Source organism: Podarcis vaucheri (assembly GCF_965113315.1).
Source record: "Podarcis vaucheri genome assembly, chromosome: 11".
Classification (NCBI taxonomy): Eukaryota; Metazoa; Chordata; class Lepidosauria; order Squamata; family Lacertidae; genus Podarcis; species Podarcis vaucheri.
The window spans coordinates 14,807,860-14,824,330 of record NC_138749.1 but is presented as its reverse complement, the minus strand read 5'-3'; the positions used below and the strand labels follow the sequence as shown (position 1 = coordinate 14,824,330).

General features: G+C 42.9%; 1 protein-coding gene across 5 annotated transcripts in view; it reads right to left on the bottom strand.

Moving 5' to 3' along the window:
* The window catches only part of WDR7 (WD repeat domain 7), a 228,882-nt gene that overhangs the window by 185,609 nt on the left and 26,802 nt on the right, over positions 1–16,471 (bottom strand). For 3 of the 5 annotated variants that reach the window (XM_082241763.1, XM_082241767.1, XM_082241765.1), the window contains 7 exons: positions 15,654–15,799; positions 14,228–14,342; positions 13,613–13,754; positions 11,382–11,633; positions 10,652–10,872; positions 8,023–8,218; positions 7,102–7,316 (listed from right to left, as the gene is read on the bottom strand). In XM_082241763.1, the coding sequence (XP_082097889.1) occupies positions 7,102–7,316; positions 8,023–8,218; positions 10,652–10,872; positions 11,382–11,633; positions 13,613–13,754; positions 14,228–14,342; positions 15,654–15,799 (1,287 nt within the window). The remainder of the gene's footprint in view (positions 1–7,101; positions 7,317–8,022; positions 8,219–10,651; positions 10,873–11,381; positions 11,634–13,612; positions 13,755–14,227; positions 14,343–15,653; positions 15,800–16,471) is intronic. The other 2 variants (XM_082241764.1, XM_082241766.1) reach the window with 1 other exon arrangement.

The following is a 16,471-nucleotide window of genomic DNA, read 5'->3' as shown; positions in this document are numbered from 1 at the left end:
ATTAATACATTCCAGACTTTTAAAACAACCCCTAAAACAGCAATTTAACATGAATTTTTTACCATCTAATGAGACCATTGATCCATTAAATGAAAGCAATAAACAATGTACTGCAGTCACCCAGTACCTGAACTGGGTTCCACACAGTCACAAAAACAAAATAAAAAGAGCTACAAAAAACAAAAACGCAAAATAAATAGCAAAAACAAGCAGACCTCAACGTAACACTCAAATCGCAAGCATAACACTCAAAGCAGGTTTGCAGTGTTTGGGTTCCAAGTTGTTTGAGTACCAAGGCATTTGAGAACCAAGGTACCACTGTACTGCGTGATTTTAGCAAAACCTCTAAGCCGTTTAACAAGAAACCCAATGCTCTGCTCCTGACCTCAGCTGCACATTGCATGGCCAGTTCCTGTTTTCTAACAATTTATCTGCATGCGTACGTTCCTCCTCCATCCCAAACAGTGGGTGTTTCCCCCTCCCTGCATGCTTAACTGTTCATGCATGCATCCACCTGCCCCGGCAAGTTCATCACTCACTGCATGTTATCTATTCCTCACGCAAAAGGCTGAAAAGTGCAGCTGTGAAAGTGACAAGTCCCCCTTACACACACACACACCTCCGCAGGGAGCCTGCCGAAGACTCTTCACAGTAATGGTGAAATTGACAAAAGGCAAAACTTCTACAGAATGGGGGGGGGGATTGAAACCCCCTATAATGAAGGAGCCTCTCTGGCGATAGCGGTGATGGAGAAAGCTCATCAGTTTCACCACTTCGGTTTGCAGCCTTTGCAGGTAATTCTCTGAACTCGAGCAAGATTTCCACAGAACCTGCCAGAAAGATTTCAAAGAGCAGCAGTGAAACTGACAATCTTGGAAGCTTAAGGCTGTAGAGGTGAAACTGACAAGAGGCTTCAACCCTCTTGTCAATTTCCCCTTTCACCTCCTCGCAGTGAAGGGACTTCTGGGAACTCGCCGGAGAGGCAAAGGGGTGTTTGTCAGCCATATCGCTCTCCTCTGCAAACTACACAAATCTAAGAGCTTGTAACAAGCCGTTGAGCGTCTCATCACATCTATTTTCGTTTTTGTTTATTTTACACGTGGCAATGACAAGTTTACGCACCAGATCCAGCCACCAGTTTCTGCTTCTTAAGAGAAGTTTAATTAGATAAGATTTAATTGGATAAAATGACAGTGAGAGTTTAATAAAAGCTGCTTGACTGTGGAACGTATTCCCTCGGGAGGTTATGGACTCCCCTTCCTTGGAGGTTTTCAAGCAGAGCTTGGATGGCTGTCTGTCATGGATGCTTCAGCTGAGATTCCTGCATTTCAGGGGGTTGGACTAGATGACTTACGGGGTCCCTTCCAACTCTACAATTCTGCAATTCTATGAATATACCATAAGAAAGCCTTGTTGGATCAGATCAAATGCCCAACTACCAGTTTGAATTATGGTCCTGGAGGAGACTCTTGAGAGTCCCATGGACTGCAAGAAGATCAAACCTATCCATTCTGAAGGAAATCAGCCCTGAGTGCTCACTGGAAGGACAGATCGTGAAGCTGAGGCTCCAGTACTTTGGCCACCTCATGAGAAGAGAAGACTCCCTGGGAAAGACTCTGATGTTGGGAAAGATGGAGGGCACAAGGAGAAGGGGACGACAGAGGACGAGATGGTTGGATAGTGTTCTCGAAGCTACCAGCATGAGTTTGACCAAACTGCGGGAGGCAGTGGAAGACAGGAGTGCCTGGTGTGCTCTGGTCCAGGGGGTCACGAAGAGTAGGACACGACTAAACAACAACAACAACCAGTTCTCACAGTGACCAACCTTAATAGCTCCCTCACCTTTGCAAAGGAGAACTGCCATTGGCAAACCTTACCATGAAATGAGGCCATCAATGGCAACTATACCATCCCATTTCATCCAAAATTGGGAAACGGTGATTTTGATTGTTTTAAAATTATTTGTATGAAATTTTTGAAATACATGCAACTCCTGTTTTAGGTAAGACCAATATGTGTGTGACCGTGCACACACACAGCGCCAAACCCAGAAGTGACTTGGAAACATAATAAAATATGTCACTAAAAGGGTGGGGGCAGGAATGGGGCAGGGGCAGCACGGGGCAGAATGGGGGGTTTTAATTGCACGCAATTTCACACAAGCGCACAACGACCCGGGACACAACCCCCATGCAATTTGAGGGATTCCTGCATAACATTTGACAAACTACGATTAATGACTTTTGAACGAGACAGTATATGAAGCTAGAGTCTGGAGTTGGATTCATATTATTAAAAAAATTATTATTTTTATTATTATATTTGTATACCGCCCTTCATTCACAGACCTCAGAGCAGTTCCAAAGCAGTTAGCTAGTTCTGATTCATACAAAATGGGAGGGTATAGTTGACTCTGTTTGTGTGTGTTCACATGGCTCATACACAGGTCAGCTTATCAAGGCAAGACGCAATCATCCGAAACAGTGATGAGAATTTGTTTCTTAAAGTTCTACTGCTTTAGTTTAATTATCATAAGTACAGAAGGAAATTAAAGCAAGATGGAAGGCATGAATGGCTTAAGAAGCTACTTTTCTCTTAAAAATGTTCATCCATACAACAATATTATTTGTACCTGTATCAAACCAGCTCTAATACATTTAAAGGCAAAGTGCACATACACATTCTCTGCCATTTGACTTTGTTACCCTATTAAAATCATTTTGATATGCAAGGAATAAGGAAGCAAACTGGAATGCTACAATTGGAAATATGACGGATTAGCCAAACCTGGTAGCAATTCTAGTACTGGTCAGTTTCACATGTGTGGACTCACTGATTTTAAACAGGGCTAAAATCTATATAAAACTGGGGAATTGCAAAAACACAGAACTGCCCTATTTTACGAATACCAACCATAAAATCCATGGGGGGAAAACATGACTCTTAACAAAAAGTGGATCTCTGATGCCCTCTGCTGTCCTACTGTCAAACCTGATTAGAATGCAAGGCAACCCTTTGTTCAAAATAATACTACAGAACGTCTCAGTATACTTTCATATATGGGCAACACAGTTCTAAAATGTTTGTGCCAAAACGCAATCACCACATCAGGTTATCATGAGCCTTAGCCTTTTGTTTGATAAAGTTAATATGAGTAGGAATTAGTATCACTACAGAAGATATCTAATAATTATTATCTTTTTAAATCTCTGTGGAAATGCCATCATGTAGCTAAATATTGGTATACATTCTTATTTGGGTATAGGAGACTGCTGGGGCTATTGTACACTGTGAGAAAAGGAAAAGGAAAATTCCTCATCAAAACAAAGACAAATACAAAATAAATGGATGGATGCATGCCCATGCACTTGTTCATTATGAACACAAAGCACCAAAATCTTTCCCTGGGAAGCCTGATCCCTTGTGTCTATGAGATTTCCCCAGATATTGGCATAAACTATCAGGCCTACCTTCTTAACACTCAAGGACTACAACTTTTTATTAATAAATAAATAAAAAATCCAAAACAGAGAAACCAAGAATAGGAATGCTGCACTCAGATCCAACCTATCAGGGGAAATGCACAGGACCTCTGTGCAATTCTACCAGCCCTCACTGGATTCTGCGACCTTGCATTAGTCTAGCAGAGCAAGTAGGAAAGTGCTAGCACTGATTTCATTTTTTTTAAAAAAGGATAAGCCATGCTTTTATTGTTATTGGGCCAGTATACATGTAATGGCCCAATAACAATGAAAGCATGGCTTATCCTTTTTTATAAAAATGATAGGACGCGGGTGGCGCTGTGGTCTAAACCACTGAGCCTCTTGGACTTGCCAATCAAAAGGTTGGCAGTTCGAATCCCCGCGACGGGGTGAGCTCCCATTGCTCGGTCCTAGCTCCTGCCAACCTAGCAGTTTGAAAGCACACCCCAAATTGCATGTAGATAAATAGGTACCACTCCGGTGGGAAGGTAAATGGTGTTCCCATGTGCTGCTCTGGTTTCGGTGTTCCGTTGCACCAGAAGCGGCTTAGTCATGCTGGCCACAAGACCCAGAAAAACTGTCTGCAGACAAACGCCGGCTACCTCGGCCAGTAAAGCGAGATGAGCGCCGTAACCCCAGAGTCGTCTGCGACTGGACTTAACTGTCAGGGATCCTTTACCTTTATCTTTTTTTATACATGTAATAATTTTAAAACCCACAATGCAATACTGAAAACATAAAAGCAACTAAAAACACAGTAATTTTAAGTGCTTCTGCAGATCAAAAGGTTTTATCCCAGCGCTGAAAGGAATGCAATGTTGCTGCAGAGCATGCCTCTCTTGCACATTCCAAAGTTGGTGTGCCACTACAGAGAAGGCCCTCTGTTTGGTACATGCATAGTGTCAATAGATGAATCATGGAGAAGCGTTGCCTCTGATAATCTTAACGCTGAGGAAGATCAATAGGGGAGACGTCACTCCTTCAGGTATCTAGACCTCACACCATTTAGGCTTAAAAGGTAAGCATCAACACCATAATGTGGTCATAGGCAGAACTGATGTACTGTGGTTCCGTCTGAATAAACCAGATCAGGTTCTGTGCCACTTGAAGCTGGAAATTCAAGCTGTAATGCATTCTGTGCAGGACTGCCCTTGAATTTCCAGCTTAGCGAAAAAAGGTACTGGCTTGGGGAGGGAAAATATCTATTGTTTGGAAAAATAATAATTAAAATGTTTAACAGGCAAGGTCCATGTCACTATCTGATAGTAGAAATTCAAGGCGGAACTACAATAAACAGCCAGCAGTCAGTGGAATGTGGGATAATAAACAAGGGTAGAGGGGTGCGGGGAATGAGACAGGGAATTTGCTTGGTGCATTCTAAAGTATATAAAACTTCCTATAATACTTTAAAACAAGTAACTTTTTTAATCTTAATATATCATCTACAAGCTGCCTTACTAATAAAAAGCTTGCCTACGGCAGCATATCAAATCACTTTCCAGTTTTATCTTCTCATCTTCTGTATTTTTACTCTCTCATGTTAGGAAACCTTATTTAGAACACTGTAAAGATTTTGCCTGGGATTTTGCCTTTTGGAGTTGCACGACATTGTGCCATGAAGTCAATTTCCAGCAAAATATATTTATATATAATTTGTAATATTTATGAACAGTTTTCTCACTTTAAAACTGCCCATAAAACTAGCTATTAGGATCCTCCATCTACTCCCATCTACAACTGCTCCTTTACTGTAGCCAAAAGCCAAAGCCATTAAGGGAAGTTTCTCTTGCCCAATTCCACCCCCTCAAAAAAAAGAGATGAGAAATTTCTACACCACAGTAGCAAGACAAATCCCCCACTGCAAGGAAAGTGGCAAAGCTGATCCCTAGTGGCTCACTTGGAATGCATTTTTCATGAAGCTGTGATCCCTACATACAGACCTCCTTCTGCAATGGTTTTCCTTGTGAACTAAGGAACAATAACAGTTGCAAGCCATATGTAGGACTCACTCTCAGATCCTGGCTTCAATCGCTATCACAAAGTACTTCTCAAAAGGGACAGATGCAGCTGGAATATCACTTTCCATACTTGAAAGTTTTCACTTTCAAGTGAAAAACCATATATCAAGTAAAACACTTTAACCACAGGGTGGTAGTGGGAAGACAGACTGGGTGTGAAAGCACCTAGTACATAATTTAGAGGCCCATGCTTACAGCATCAACCGTTTCAGTGTAGAAACATTAAGTATTGCCATATGTCCTCTTTTTCCAGGACACATCCTCTTTTTACAGTGATACCTCTGGATGCGAACGGGATCCGTTCCAGAGCCCCGTTCGCATCCTAAAGCAAATGCAATCTGCGTGTCTGCGCGGGTCGCGATTTGCCACTTCCGCGCATGCGCGTGACGTCATTTTGAGCGTCTGCGCATGCACAAGTGGTGAAACCCAGAAGTAATGCACTCCAATACTTCTGGGTCGTCGCAGAGTGCAACCCGAAAAGGCTTAACCTGAAGCAACTTCAACCCGAGGTATGACTGTAATTGGTTGAGTCGTCATAGTGATCCACAGTTAAAAGTAGAAGTCAGCAAATGTGTCCTCTTTTTTGCTCTTTGAAATGCAGCAACCCTAAAACACGAGCTGAGTACTGAACTCTCTAACTTCTCAAAACCTTAGTAGAAGTTTTTCATTTCACCATTTCAGGGATACTCCAAATCTTTAATCCATCAGACAAGAATGTTCAGTTATCGCCTGTTTACTAGTCATTTCAGTGCTTGGTGTAACTGTCAAGTTAACAATTGATGCTGGATACACTTTTCGTACTGCATTTTTAAAATTTGTTTTGCTGCTTCTTTGATTGCTTTTATGGTTTATTTCCTGTTAGAAGCTGCCTTGAGCCTTGGAAAGCAAGGTACAAAAGATGGAGCCAAACAAAAGTGAGAACATGCAGGCTGCTGGAGAAGAATTCACATGCCACACTGGGCTAAGCCAAAGTTTGGGTAAGTATGCTATCTGTACCCAGACTCATGGTTAATCTCTCTCCCCACTAACCACAAGCATAGCCAAAGACGGTGTAGGCAACACTGGATCAATGGTCTGACTGAGTATATGGCAGCCTCCTTTGTTCCTAGAAAACATTCCTCCACACACATCCAGATAGGGATTTATGACTGCTACCATGCACAGAGGGCTATGTGCCCCTTCATTTCATCCCACATCAATGAATGGCAATCAGTGATGCTGTTATCGGTGGAGCTCTGGGCAGACGTTCAGAGCCCCACAACCACCTCAGGCCACTTTTCAAATCTCCTCCTCAGAGCTGCAGCTGGCCAAGGAGTCTGGCCATGGCAGCCGGCCACCACACATTCTGCTACTGCAAAGGAAGCACAAGCCAAGGACAAGGAGGACAGCAAGCCCAGATGGTCCCAGGCTGATTCTGTCTCCTCTTCAGTCACTTCACCCGAAGCCAAAGGCGAATGATGTAGCTGGGATGCTGCCAAGTCCTTTGTGACCACCATCTTATGGATTCCTTGCAATACACAGGGCCTCCCTCAACACACAACCTGACCTGACAGCAGGCATTTTGCTAGCATGTGTATTAACAAGACACAACCAAAGCTTACTTTGTCAGCTGAATCGGAGGCCAGGAGGTTTGTGGCCAGAGTCTGGAGCTTCTGATGGGCCATGTTTTTCAGTGCGGCAAGGCTACGCCGAGTCATGGCCTGCTTTAAGTTGACAGCGGGATGGCTGAGGGAATCGACTGCAGCTGGCACAGCCTCGTCACAGGCATTCAGGATCTCCACGGCTGTTATTCCCATAACGCAGCGATCAAGAGCACCTTAAGAAGATATAAAGGGGCGAGGGGCGAACTGGCTGTAGTTAAAATGCATTCAAAACATTACAAAGGTATATTGAAGTTAATGGAATAGGAGCAGCTAGGCCGTACTGAGCCAAAACTTCACAAGAGAAGGAAAGTTAGAGTAGCTAACTTTCCTTCTCTTATGAAGTTTTGGCTCAGTATGGGCTAGATGTTCAGCAATGCACTTCCCATGATTTTCTTGCAAGGCAGCATACTTTGTAAACTACACTATGAAGAATGAGCTCTAGGCAATTTTGTGCTTGCTCAAAACTCTTGAGTTAGTATTACAATTCCTTCAGAGCCAATTTTGGAGGGAACAGGGGCAAACTGGGGAGCACAGGAGGAAGTCCCATTGCATAAGCAGAAGCCCTTGTGCAGGGGGTTTGGGTGACAGAACTATCCAAAGAAACCTATCCAAAGTTACTAACGAATGATTTATCTTCTATAATAAAAGCAGAAAGGCAACAAAATGGGACAAGTCAGCCATTTCCCCTTTTATAATGCATTCCATAGCCAAATAACCCCTAATTCACTGCAGCTTTGCATATATGTTTCCCGAAGTAGATTTATTTGGCAGGATAATGCACAAGTAATAACCTTTCCAAAATTTAAAATTGGATGGAGCTGCTGAGCTACCTTCTACATTGCTAAAGAGTACACCTGAAATTATTAAGTCTCTTCTTACCAGTATCCATCTGCCAGACATACACAGAGCCATCGGAACAGCCCACAACTAGGTAGTCATCTGATGGTCTCCACTTTATGACTTGAATAGGAAAGAGGTGCCGGGAAGCTAACATGATACACTTTTTCTCCCGTAAGCTCAAAAGTCCTACTGAGTGGTCACTGGCAACAGAGCAAACACAATGCTGGACTCTCGACTGAAAAGGAGGAAATAATATTTTTCAATTGGCACAGATCTTTTAGTTGCAAATCCATTGGATCTTAAAAACAATGTACTTGTCTTTTATTTAGTCAGTAAGCCATCGGATGCAAGAAGCTGGATATCATGGGAACCCCATGAATGTTTGAGCAGGAGAGAGATGCACGTGAATCCCAAATACTGTACAGTTGAAACCCAAACCACCTATGTTTAAAAGCCTTTGCATTGCGCACTGGCTTAAGCCAAAGTGGAAACAGCCGAAGAGAAAACAGCAATGTCCGCCATTACAATTCAAGCACGATTCTATGCTTAGTTCTGACTCACTTTCCAGTGAGCTTTCCAGGAGTCTTTGCCAGGCTGGGGATTGAACCTGGAGACCAACTGAGCTACCGCCCCTGAGTTTCCATCATATGCCCAAGAAGCTCCTATTCTCTTGCTTTGTTTTCAAAATATCTCATCTTCAAACATCTAAAAGGCTGTCAACATGGAAAATGGAGCATGCTTGTTTTCTCCTGCTCCAGAGGGTAGGACCTGAACCAATGGATCTAAGTTACAATAAAGGAGATTCCAGCTAAACATCAGAAAGAACTTTCTGACAGCAAGAGCTGTTTGACCGTGGAACATACTCCCACAAAAGGTAGTGGGTTCTCCTTCCTTGGAGGTTTTTACAGAGAGATTGGATGGCCACCTATCATGTATAATCTAGTTGAGATTCCTGCATTGCACAGGGTTGGGATAGATGACCATTGGAACCCTTCCAACTCTACAGTTCTATGATTCTATATACCTGCAGAGGCTGAATGGGAAAAACCGTGGAAGCTCAGCAGTGTTGAAGGATAAACACCTATGTCAAATTCTACGATTTTCTACCTACGCACAGCATTTCAAAGGATCACGCAACACAATGGATGCTCTCGGTTACCTTGAACTATTTATATAACTTTCTAAACGAGTTTTAAGAAGCGTTCACCTAGAATGCCCGCAAGCATTTACCAACACAAAAAGCCATCACATGAACCAGAGCAAAGGCAATAACAGTTCTGTAATTTAAAAATACCAATTCTATATTAACCATAATACAAGAGGCCATAATCCAAGCAGGCTGTAGCGGGTCCACCGCTTACCACCAATTCATAGTGCAGTGGACTCACCCCGCTAACTGCCCCCAATTAATTTTAGTGCACACACCTAACTGCACACCAATTACACAAATTTCTACAATTTACCACAGTTTATCTTGTGGGGGATCTTGTGTGAGGGAATACTTAAGTGATTAGAGTCTCAGGCAGAAAATGACCAAACAAACAACAAAAGTTTCATTAAACAAAAAGAAGTTTTTGAAATAAACTGAGTCAGGAAATGCGTTCTTTCAGGTAGAAGTTAACTTATTTGCTTTAACTACGGTAACTATAAGAAGTCTTAGGCCCAAACACAGTGTTACAGTGACAGCTTCTCTTAACCTCTCAAAATCAGTGGCTACACTTCAGTTTCTAATACTGACAGTTAAATACTTTTAACACCATACAGCTTCCTTTGCCAATTAATACCTTGGTTCATGAGCAAGGGACACTTTTCCTCAAGTTACCCACTCTCTATGCCATGGGTAGGCAAACTAAGGCCCGGGGGCCAGATCCGGTCCAATCGCCTTCTAAATCCGGCCGGCGGATGGTCCAAGAATCAGCGTGTTTTTATATGAGCAGAATGTGTGCTTTTATTTAAAATGCATCTCTGGGTTATTTGTGGGGCATAGGAATTCGTTGATTTCCCCCAAAAAATATAGTTCGGCCCTCCACAAGGTCTGAGGGACAGTGAACCAGTCCCCTGCTGAAAAAGTTTGCTGACCCCTGCTCTATGCCATCCAACTCCTGAGCTTTTCCAAATGGTATAACAGACCCAGGGGATGACCTCACCCCTAACCCCTTGTTAGTGACTTGGGAGTCTTCTGTACCTAGAAGAACTCTCCCCTCCTGGCTAGTATGAGACCCTGGTAGCCTGAATTCCCACAGGTTCTACCTCTCCTGGCTCAGTCTCAGCCCTCCCAGGACACTCCAGTCTGTATAACCTTCCCAGTATAACCTGGTCTCCCTTTCTAAGCTGAGAGGCTCTGTCCTCTCACAATGGATAGTAGATGCTTAACTTAACCCAGAACCAGTTCTGCCTCAGTCAAATCCTATCCTACTCCCTATCTCTCATCTCAAATCGAGCCCTCTCTCTTAACCTGAACCGTAGCCCTATCTAACTCTCTCCCTCAAAAACTTCCCCTTTTTATCCTCCCTCCCTAAGTGCTGCTCCTCCCCCTTCTGTGACTCGCTGACTTTGTAGCCAATCAGCAATGGGTTACAGCGCTCTGGTGTAATGGGGGGGGGGGAGGCTGCGCCACCAGACTCTGGTCTGGCTCTGCTGTCCGTCACACAAGCATTCACCAACTTACACTGCAGTTTTCCGGAGGGACCAAAAGTTGCGTGATTTCCCCACCGTGCACACAGAAGATGTGTTTCATTTCTCCAGAAAAGATGTCCCAGATAATGACGGAAAAATCCACGCCACCTGACACCAGGTATCTTTGGTCGTAACGAGTAGAGACTTGGTGGGGATACAGCAAGCAGGTGACTTTGTTCCGATGGCCACGCAGAGTTCTGTGGGGCGGCCAACCTAAAAAGTTAGGGAGCAGACACAAAAACCACAACATGCAATGGGTATGAAAGTCATTTTAAGGATTTCAGTATTAGAAAAAGAGCTACATAGCGGCAGGCCCATGATAATTACTACTGATAATGCAAAACAAACTGTTGTCACATCCATTCAGCGAAACACACACCCATAGTAGACCGTTTTATGGTCCATTTAGGGAATCTTTGGGTGGTTTTACCAGCAGTTGCCAACTGCACTCCAACACTCTGCATTTGTAAATGCAACGTTTAGATCTTCCACATTCTAGAGCACAGTAACATAATTCAGAAGTAGGACCAAAAGCACTCACATCTATCATTTGATTTTGAAAGTAAGTGCCTGTGTTTGTTTAACTATTTTAACAGATGCAGGAAGACACCCCTAAGCCAGAAGAGCCACTACATCGCAATGCCCTCTTCAAACATCAGCAGAGCAAATAAAATGCTTCAACACTACATTTCAAGGCACACTATTAACGATTGCTCACACACCCCTTCTGCGCACGTGCTCATCTTGCAGGAGCTGAACTATAGCGGTTTGAGTTGCTGGTACAATAATAATGCTTCCATCTTCACGACCACAAACCAGGCGTCCATGTGCAGGGATATATACACTTGCCGTCACTTTAAGCGGCTCATCGCTATTGGGCATGAAGCTCAGCTGATCTATAATTCCAGCAGGACGAGGAGCAAGTTTGGTGAACGCTTCTTGCAGGGAAGTGGAAGTTGTCACTTTCAATCCTGCTTTAAAGAACAAACAAAGGAATAAAACGAAATGCTCAGAATAAAGTGCTGTAAAAGTACAAGTGTTCTAAATGCTTTTCAGTTAAGCTACCCCTTACAAAACCATGTTTGGAAACGGCCCCTGCCTGGTTGTCTACAGCAAGGATCACATATTGGTGACAAATCTGGGAAATTACCGTATTTTTCGCTCTATAAGACGCACCTGGCCATAAGACGCACCTAGTTTTAGAGAAGGAGGCTTTGGGCAGCTATCCCTGAAGCCAGGAGAGCAAGAGGGATCGGTGCACACCGATCCCTCTTGCTCTCCTAGCTTAAGCGAAAGCTGCGCAGCCTGCATTCGCTCCATAAGACGCAAACACATTTCCCCTTACTTTTTAGGAGGGGGAAAGTGCGTCTTGTAGAGCGAAAAATACGGTATTCACGAACTGGGGCTTCTTCCTTTCTATGATGCTGCAGGTTACCAATATTGGCATGTACACTAGTAAAAATATTTCTGGGCTAGCCATGCTTGTGGGATTATTTTGAAGATTTAGTAAAATCACAACAAACAATATTGTAATACTCAGAGTGGACATATTTGATTGTACCTAGAGATGGGAAGGCCTGGAAAAACCCCAGAAAAAAAATGGGGGGGGGCAGATTTTTTCCATAGCCAAAATTGGGAAAGAAGTGTGTGGAATATTCAAACTATATCAAATTGTTGGGGGTGTGGGGTTTTGGGGGTTTTTTCTGGGGAAAAAACTGCATTGGGAAAAACTGGGAAAAACCTGCCCCCCCCCCAATTTTCCCAGTTTTCCCCCAGGCCTTCCTATCTCTAGTGTACCCAATGAAGTCATCCCATTAGCACAAGGACTTCTGCCTGTGCAAGAGGATTTCCTTTCCCCTCCCAACACAACCCCCTTGCCCAATCTACTCCAGAGGGTTATAGGTAAACCTGAAACACACACACAAATATCACCCCCACCACACTTTAAAAGAGAGGTGCTGGTTAGGGAAAGTGGGAGGCAGAACACTGCGATCTACAATTAGAATTGCGCTCTGATTAAAGAAATCTTAATCAATTCATCATTTGGAATTTAATCTATTAAATCTGCATACCTTTGCACACGAAAAACAACTGTGAAGAAAAAGGCACATTATTTTAGATGACTGCAAAAGTCATCGCGGACACTGTCCTGCTATATGCCTTCCCTTTCGCACACCATTAGAATGCCTCTTCCGATATGTTTTTGCAAAGAGCTCCCCTATTAAGAATAAGGTGGGTTTTCTAAAACAACAGCTCCTCTATGGCCTGATTAATTGGAGTGACCTTTTTAAATCATGCTACCCATCTATAACTTAATCTAACCTATAAAACAGGCTAATTATCGCAGACCCAAGTTCATACTAACATTAGATTACCATGAAAGAGAGGCTGATTTTTTAATCTTGAAAATTCAGAACTCATTGTTACACCTCAGAAAGGCTTATTAGAATAAAGTTTAATTACTTCTTCATCTAAGTGCATTTCTCATGTATGCTACCCTTCATTTCAGGATGTGTTTCTATCCTTTATTCTCACCACGCCTGCCTGCATGTATTACACTTGGCAGATTTCTTACTTTGCACATATGATAAAGAATACTTATTTTCAACAGGAGTGATTTTCAAATAACATCTCACAAGAGAGTATGTTCATTCCAGAATCTTCCTTTTTTCAGATCTGAAGTGTCACAAGACATCACAACTGCCTAAACACAGCCATTCTTTTAGAGCCTGGTTTTTATGAATTGCTTTGTAACTGAAACAGAGAGGATGAGCGATTAAATTGTGTCCAGGGGAATTTAGCGACACACTCCCACAGGGATGGCAACAACGCATGCTGAAGCTTTTCCAGGATTTTTAGAGACTTGCTAGATTTTACAGAAATGAGCACCATTCACATAAAGGGAAACGTCTGCGCTGAAGATGCATGGAAAAGTTAATTGCAAAGTAGCTACCTTCTGTCACACTTGGATGGTCAAGTGAATTTGGGATATTCCAAATGCTGAGCCTCCCTGAGGAGTCTCCCTGAATAAGCAGTTTGTGAAAGCACTCTCTGCGGCCGTAGAAGAACCGAGTCACAGGAGGACAGATTAATAACTGCAAAAAAAAAAAGAAAAAGAAAGAGGCATCAGAGTGATCTCAGAGAAAAAGGAAGAACTAGAGGGCAACCTTGAGGATCAGAATCCCAGTTTTACACAGCTCTTGGTGAATACATGGAGGTCTCACGTATGATCCTCAGCATCTGCAGTTAAACAATTTAAGGTAGAATGGGTTGGGGCAAGCCACACCTGAGCGCTGCGATTGGAGTTTCCAAAACTTGAGGCTCCAGCTGGTTTTCTGGACTACAACTCCCATCATCCCTAGCTAGCAGGACCAGTGGTCAGGGATGATGGGAATTGTAGTCCAAAAAGAGTTTGAGGAAACCCTGGCTTAGACAGACCCTTCCAGTCATAAGAGACTTGATGCTAGGAAAGTCAGTTTCAATATGTTCACTGCAAGACTGTCCACACAGCGTTTAATTAACAAGCCCCCTTGCTGTGAGCACTGCGGCAACCCAAATAAAGTCTTACCTGCTTATCTGATTTCTCCACTGCTCTGTCCACAACACAGTGGAGTTGAGGGGGATTTAGATTTTCAACAACTTTTCCAACATCACTGCGAAATGAATCACTAGCTGGCAAGCAACTGCAGAGGAGAGCCACACATACACAAATAAAGACGGCAAAACATAACAAGCTTAATCTCACAGCTTCAGTGTACATGTATTGGTCACAGGCTAAACAGCTAGGTATGAGCTGAGGCTCCTTCATTTGCTTCAGGAGCTAGTTTGACCTACTAGGTCGACATCAGTGGCTCAGAGGTAGAATGGTAGGTAGAGGTAGAAGGAGGTAGAACCTCCTTCAAGTTCTTATACTTATTTAACTGGCCAACTTCTCGCACAGAATGCTTGTCCCTGTCATTTTATGCCAAAAGAATCCACAGAGGCAAATCACATAGTGTTGCATCCAATTGTGTTCCTCCAGCAGAGGCTTCAAAGAGCTAAGAAGTGGTGGGTAGGGAAATGTATTTTTTACAAATTCCACCCTCTCGCTTGCAGCCCTCCTTGCCAATTACCAACTGTTCTCATATAGTTCCCCCAACCCTTTAGAATACATGTAGTAAGGCATAGGGGAAAATCAGGGAAAATACCTCCTTCCCTACTTCTGTTAACAGAAGACTCCACTGAATCAGAAAGCCTTATCTTGGCAGGGGGGTATAAGTGAGAGCAGTCCATATGTTTTACTGAGCAAGGAAGAGCCTTCACGAATGCAAACATATGGACAGCATGAACTTCTTCCGTCTTTCAGCCTTTTAATTGTAAATTCCATTTACATTCAACCTTCATTTAGCATTGAAGGAAAGCGTGCCCAATTATGCTTCCCCTCCCGTCCCACATGCAAATAGTTTGAAACCTTCCGTTTTAGAACTAACCACAGTTCCCCACAATTTCCAAAGTGAGGGAACTGTGGTTTTTCCCAGCCACAATTTAGTTTAGAGAAGCCAAGATGCGACCATGCTTTGGTATTCTGTTTGTTAACATCACCTACTTTTGTTCTAAACCAATACCATGGAGGAATGTCTCTTTAAATCATGGGTAGGCAAACTAAGGCCTGGGGGCCGGATCCGGCCCAATCGCCTTCTAAATCTGGCCCATGGAGAGTCTGGGAATCAGCGTGTTTTTACATGAGTAGAATGTGTCCTTTTATTTAAAATGCATCTCTGGGTTATTTGTGGGGCCTGCCTGGTGTTTTTACATGAGTAGAATGTGTCCTTTTATTTAAAATGCATCTCTGGGTTATTTGTGGGGCATAGTAATTCATTCATATATATTTTTCAAAATATAGTCCAGCCCCCCACAAGGTCTGAGGGACAGTGGACCGGCCCCCTGCTGAAAAAGTTTGCTGACCCCTGCTTTAAAGGAAATGTTTAAAAGTGAAACCCTTTGTCCCTGTTTACCTGGCTGGCAGTTTATAGATAAGACTTTGACCATCTTCTGTCCATATGATTACTTTGTCCGCTGATACAAAATCGCCACCTGTCCATGTCTGTCCATTCTCACTGGGGACTGAGCATAACAGGGAATAATCACCAGCATCAAACACCTAAAGAAAATAATCACATAACAAAAAACCCATCACTGTATCATAAATTCTGTCCTGTAGTTGGATAGTTGAGAACTCAGCAACTCCCTGTACTTTTTAGATACAAAGGGAACAAATTATAAACGCATTCCCTAAATATAGAATGAACTGTAATTGACTCCAGCTGATCTTACTAGTAACTAAAAGAAATATTTTGTTTATTAAAAGATCTATATCCCATCTTTCCATTTAAAGGCAAACTGCCCAAGACAGCACACATCTTTAAGATACAAATTATCTTAAAAACACTAGATAAAAAAAGGTCACAGTCAATGGAGAGACATAAATAAAGGGATTTGTGAAACTTTTCGGCTCATTGGGTCAGAAGCCTGGTGGAAAATGAATGTTTTAGCTTTGTGTCTGAAAGCCATCAGAGAAGGTACAAGAGGAACTCTCTACATAGGAGACAAAGGCCTGCAAATATTGTATAATCCATACCAGAAGCAATTCTTTCCCCTTTTCCTTTTTGTAAGGAAAAAAAACCTGGGAAAGCAAAGGTCATATTGGGGATCTTAGTAATTCTACTAAAGTAGGGATGGCTAACTTTCATTCACCGGTCTTGAAAGAACTACACTGGCTCCCAGTACGTTTCCGAGCACAATTCAAAGTGTTGGTACTGACCTTTAAAGCCCT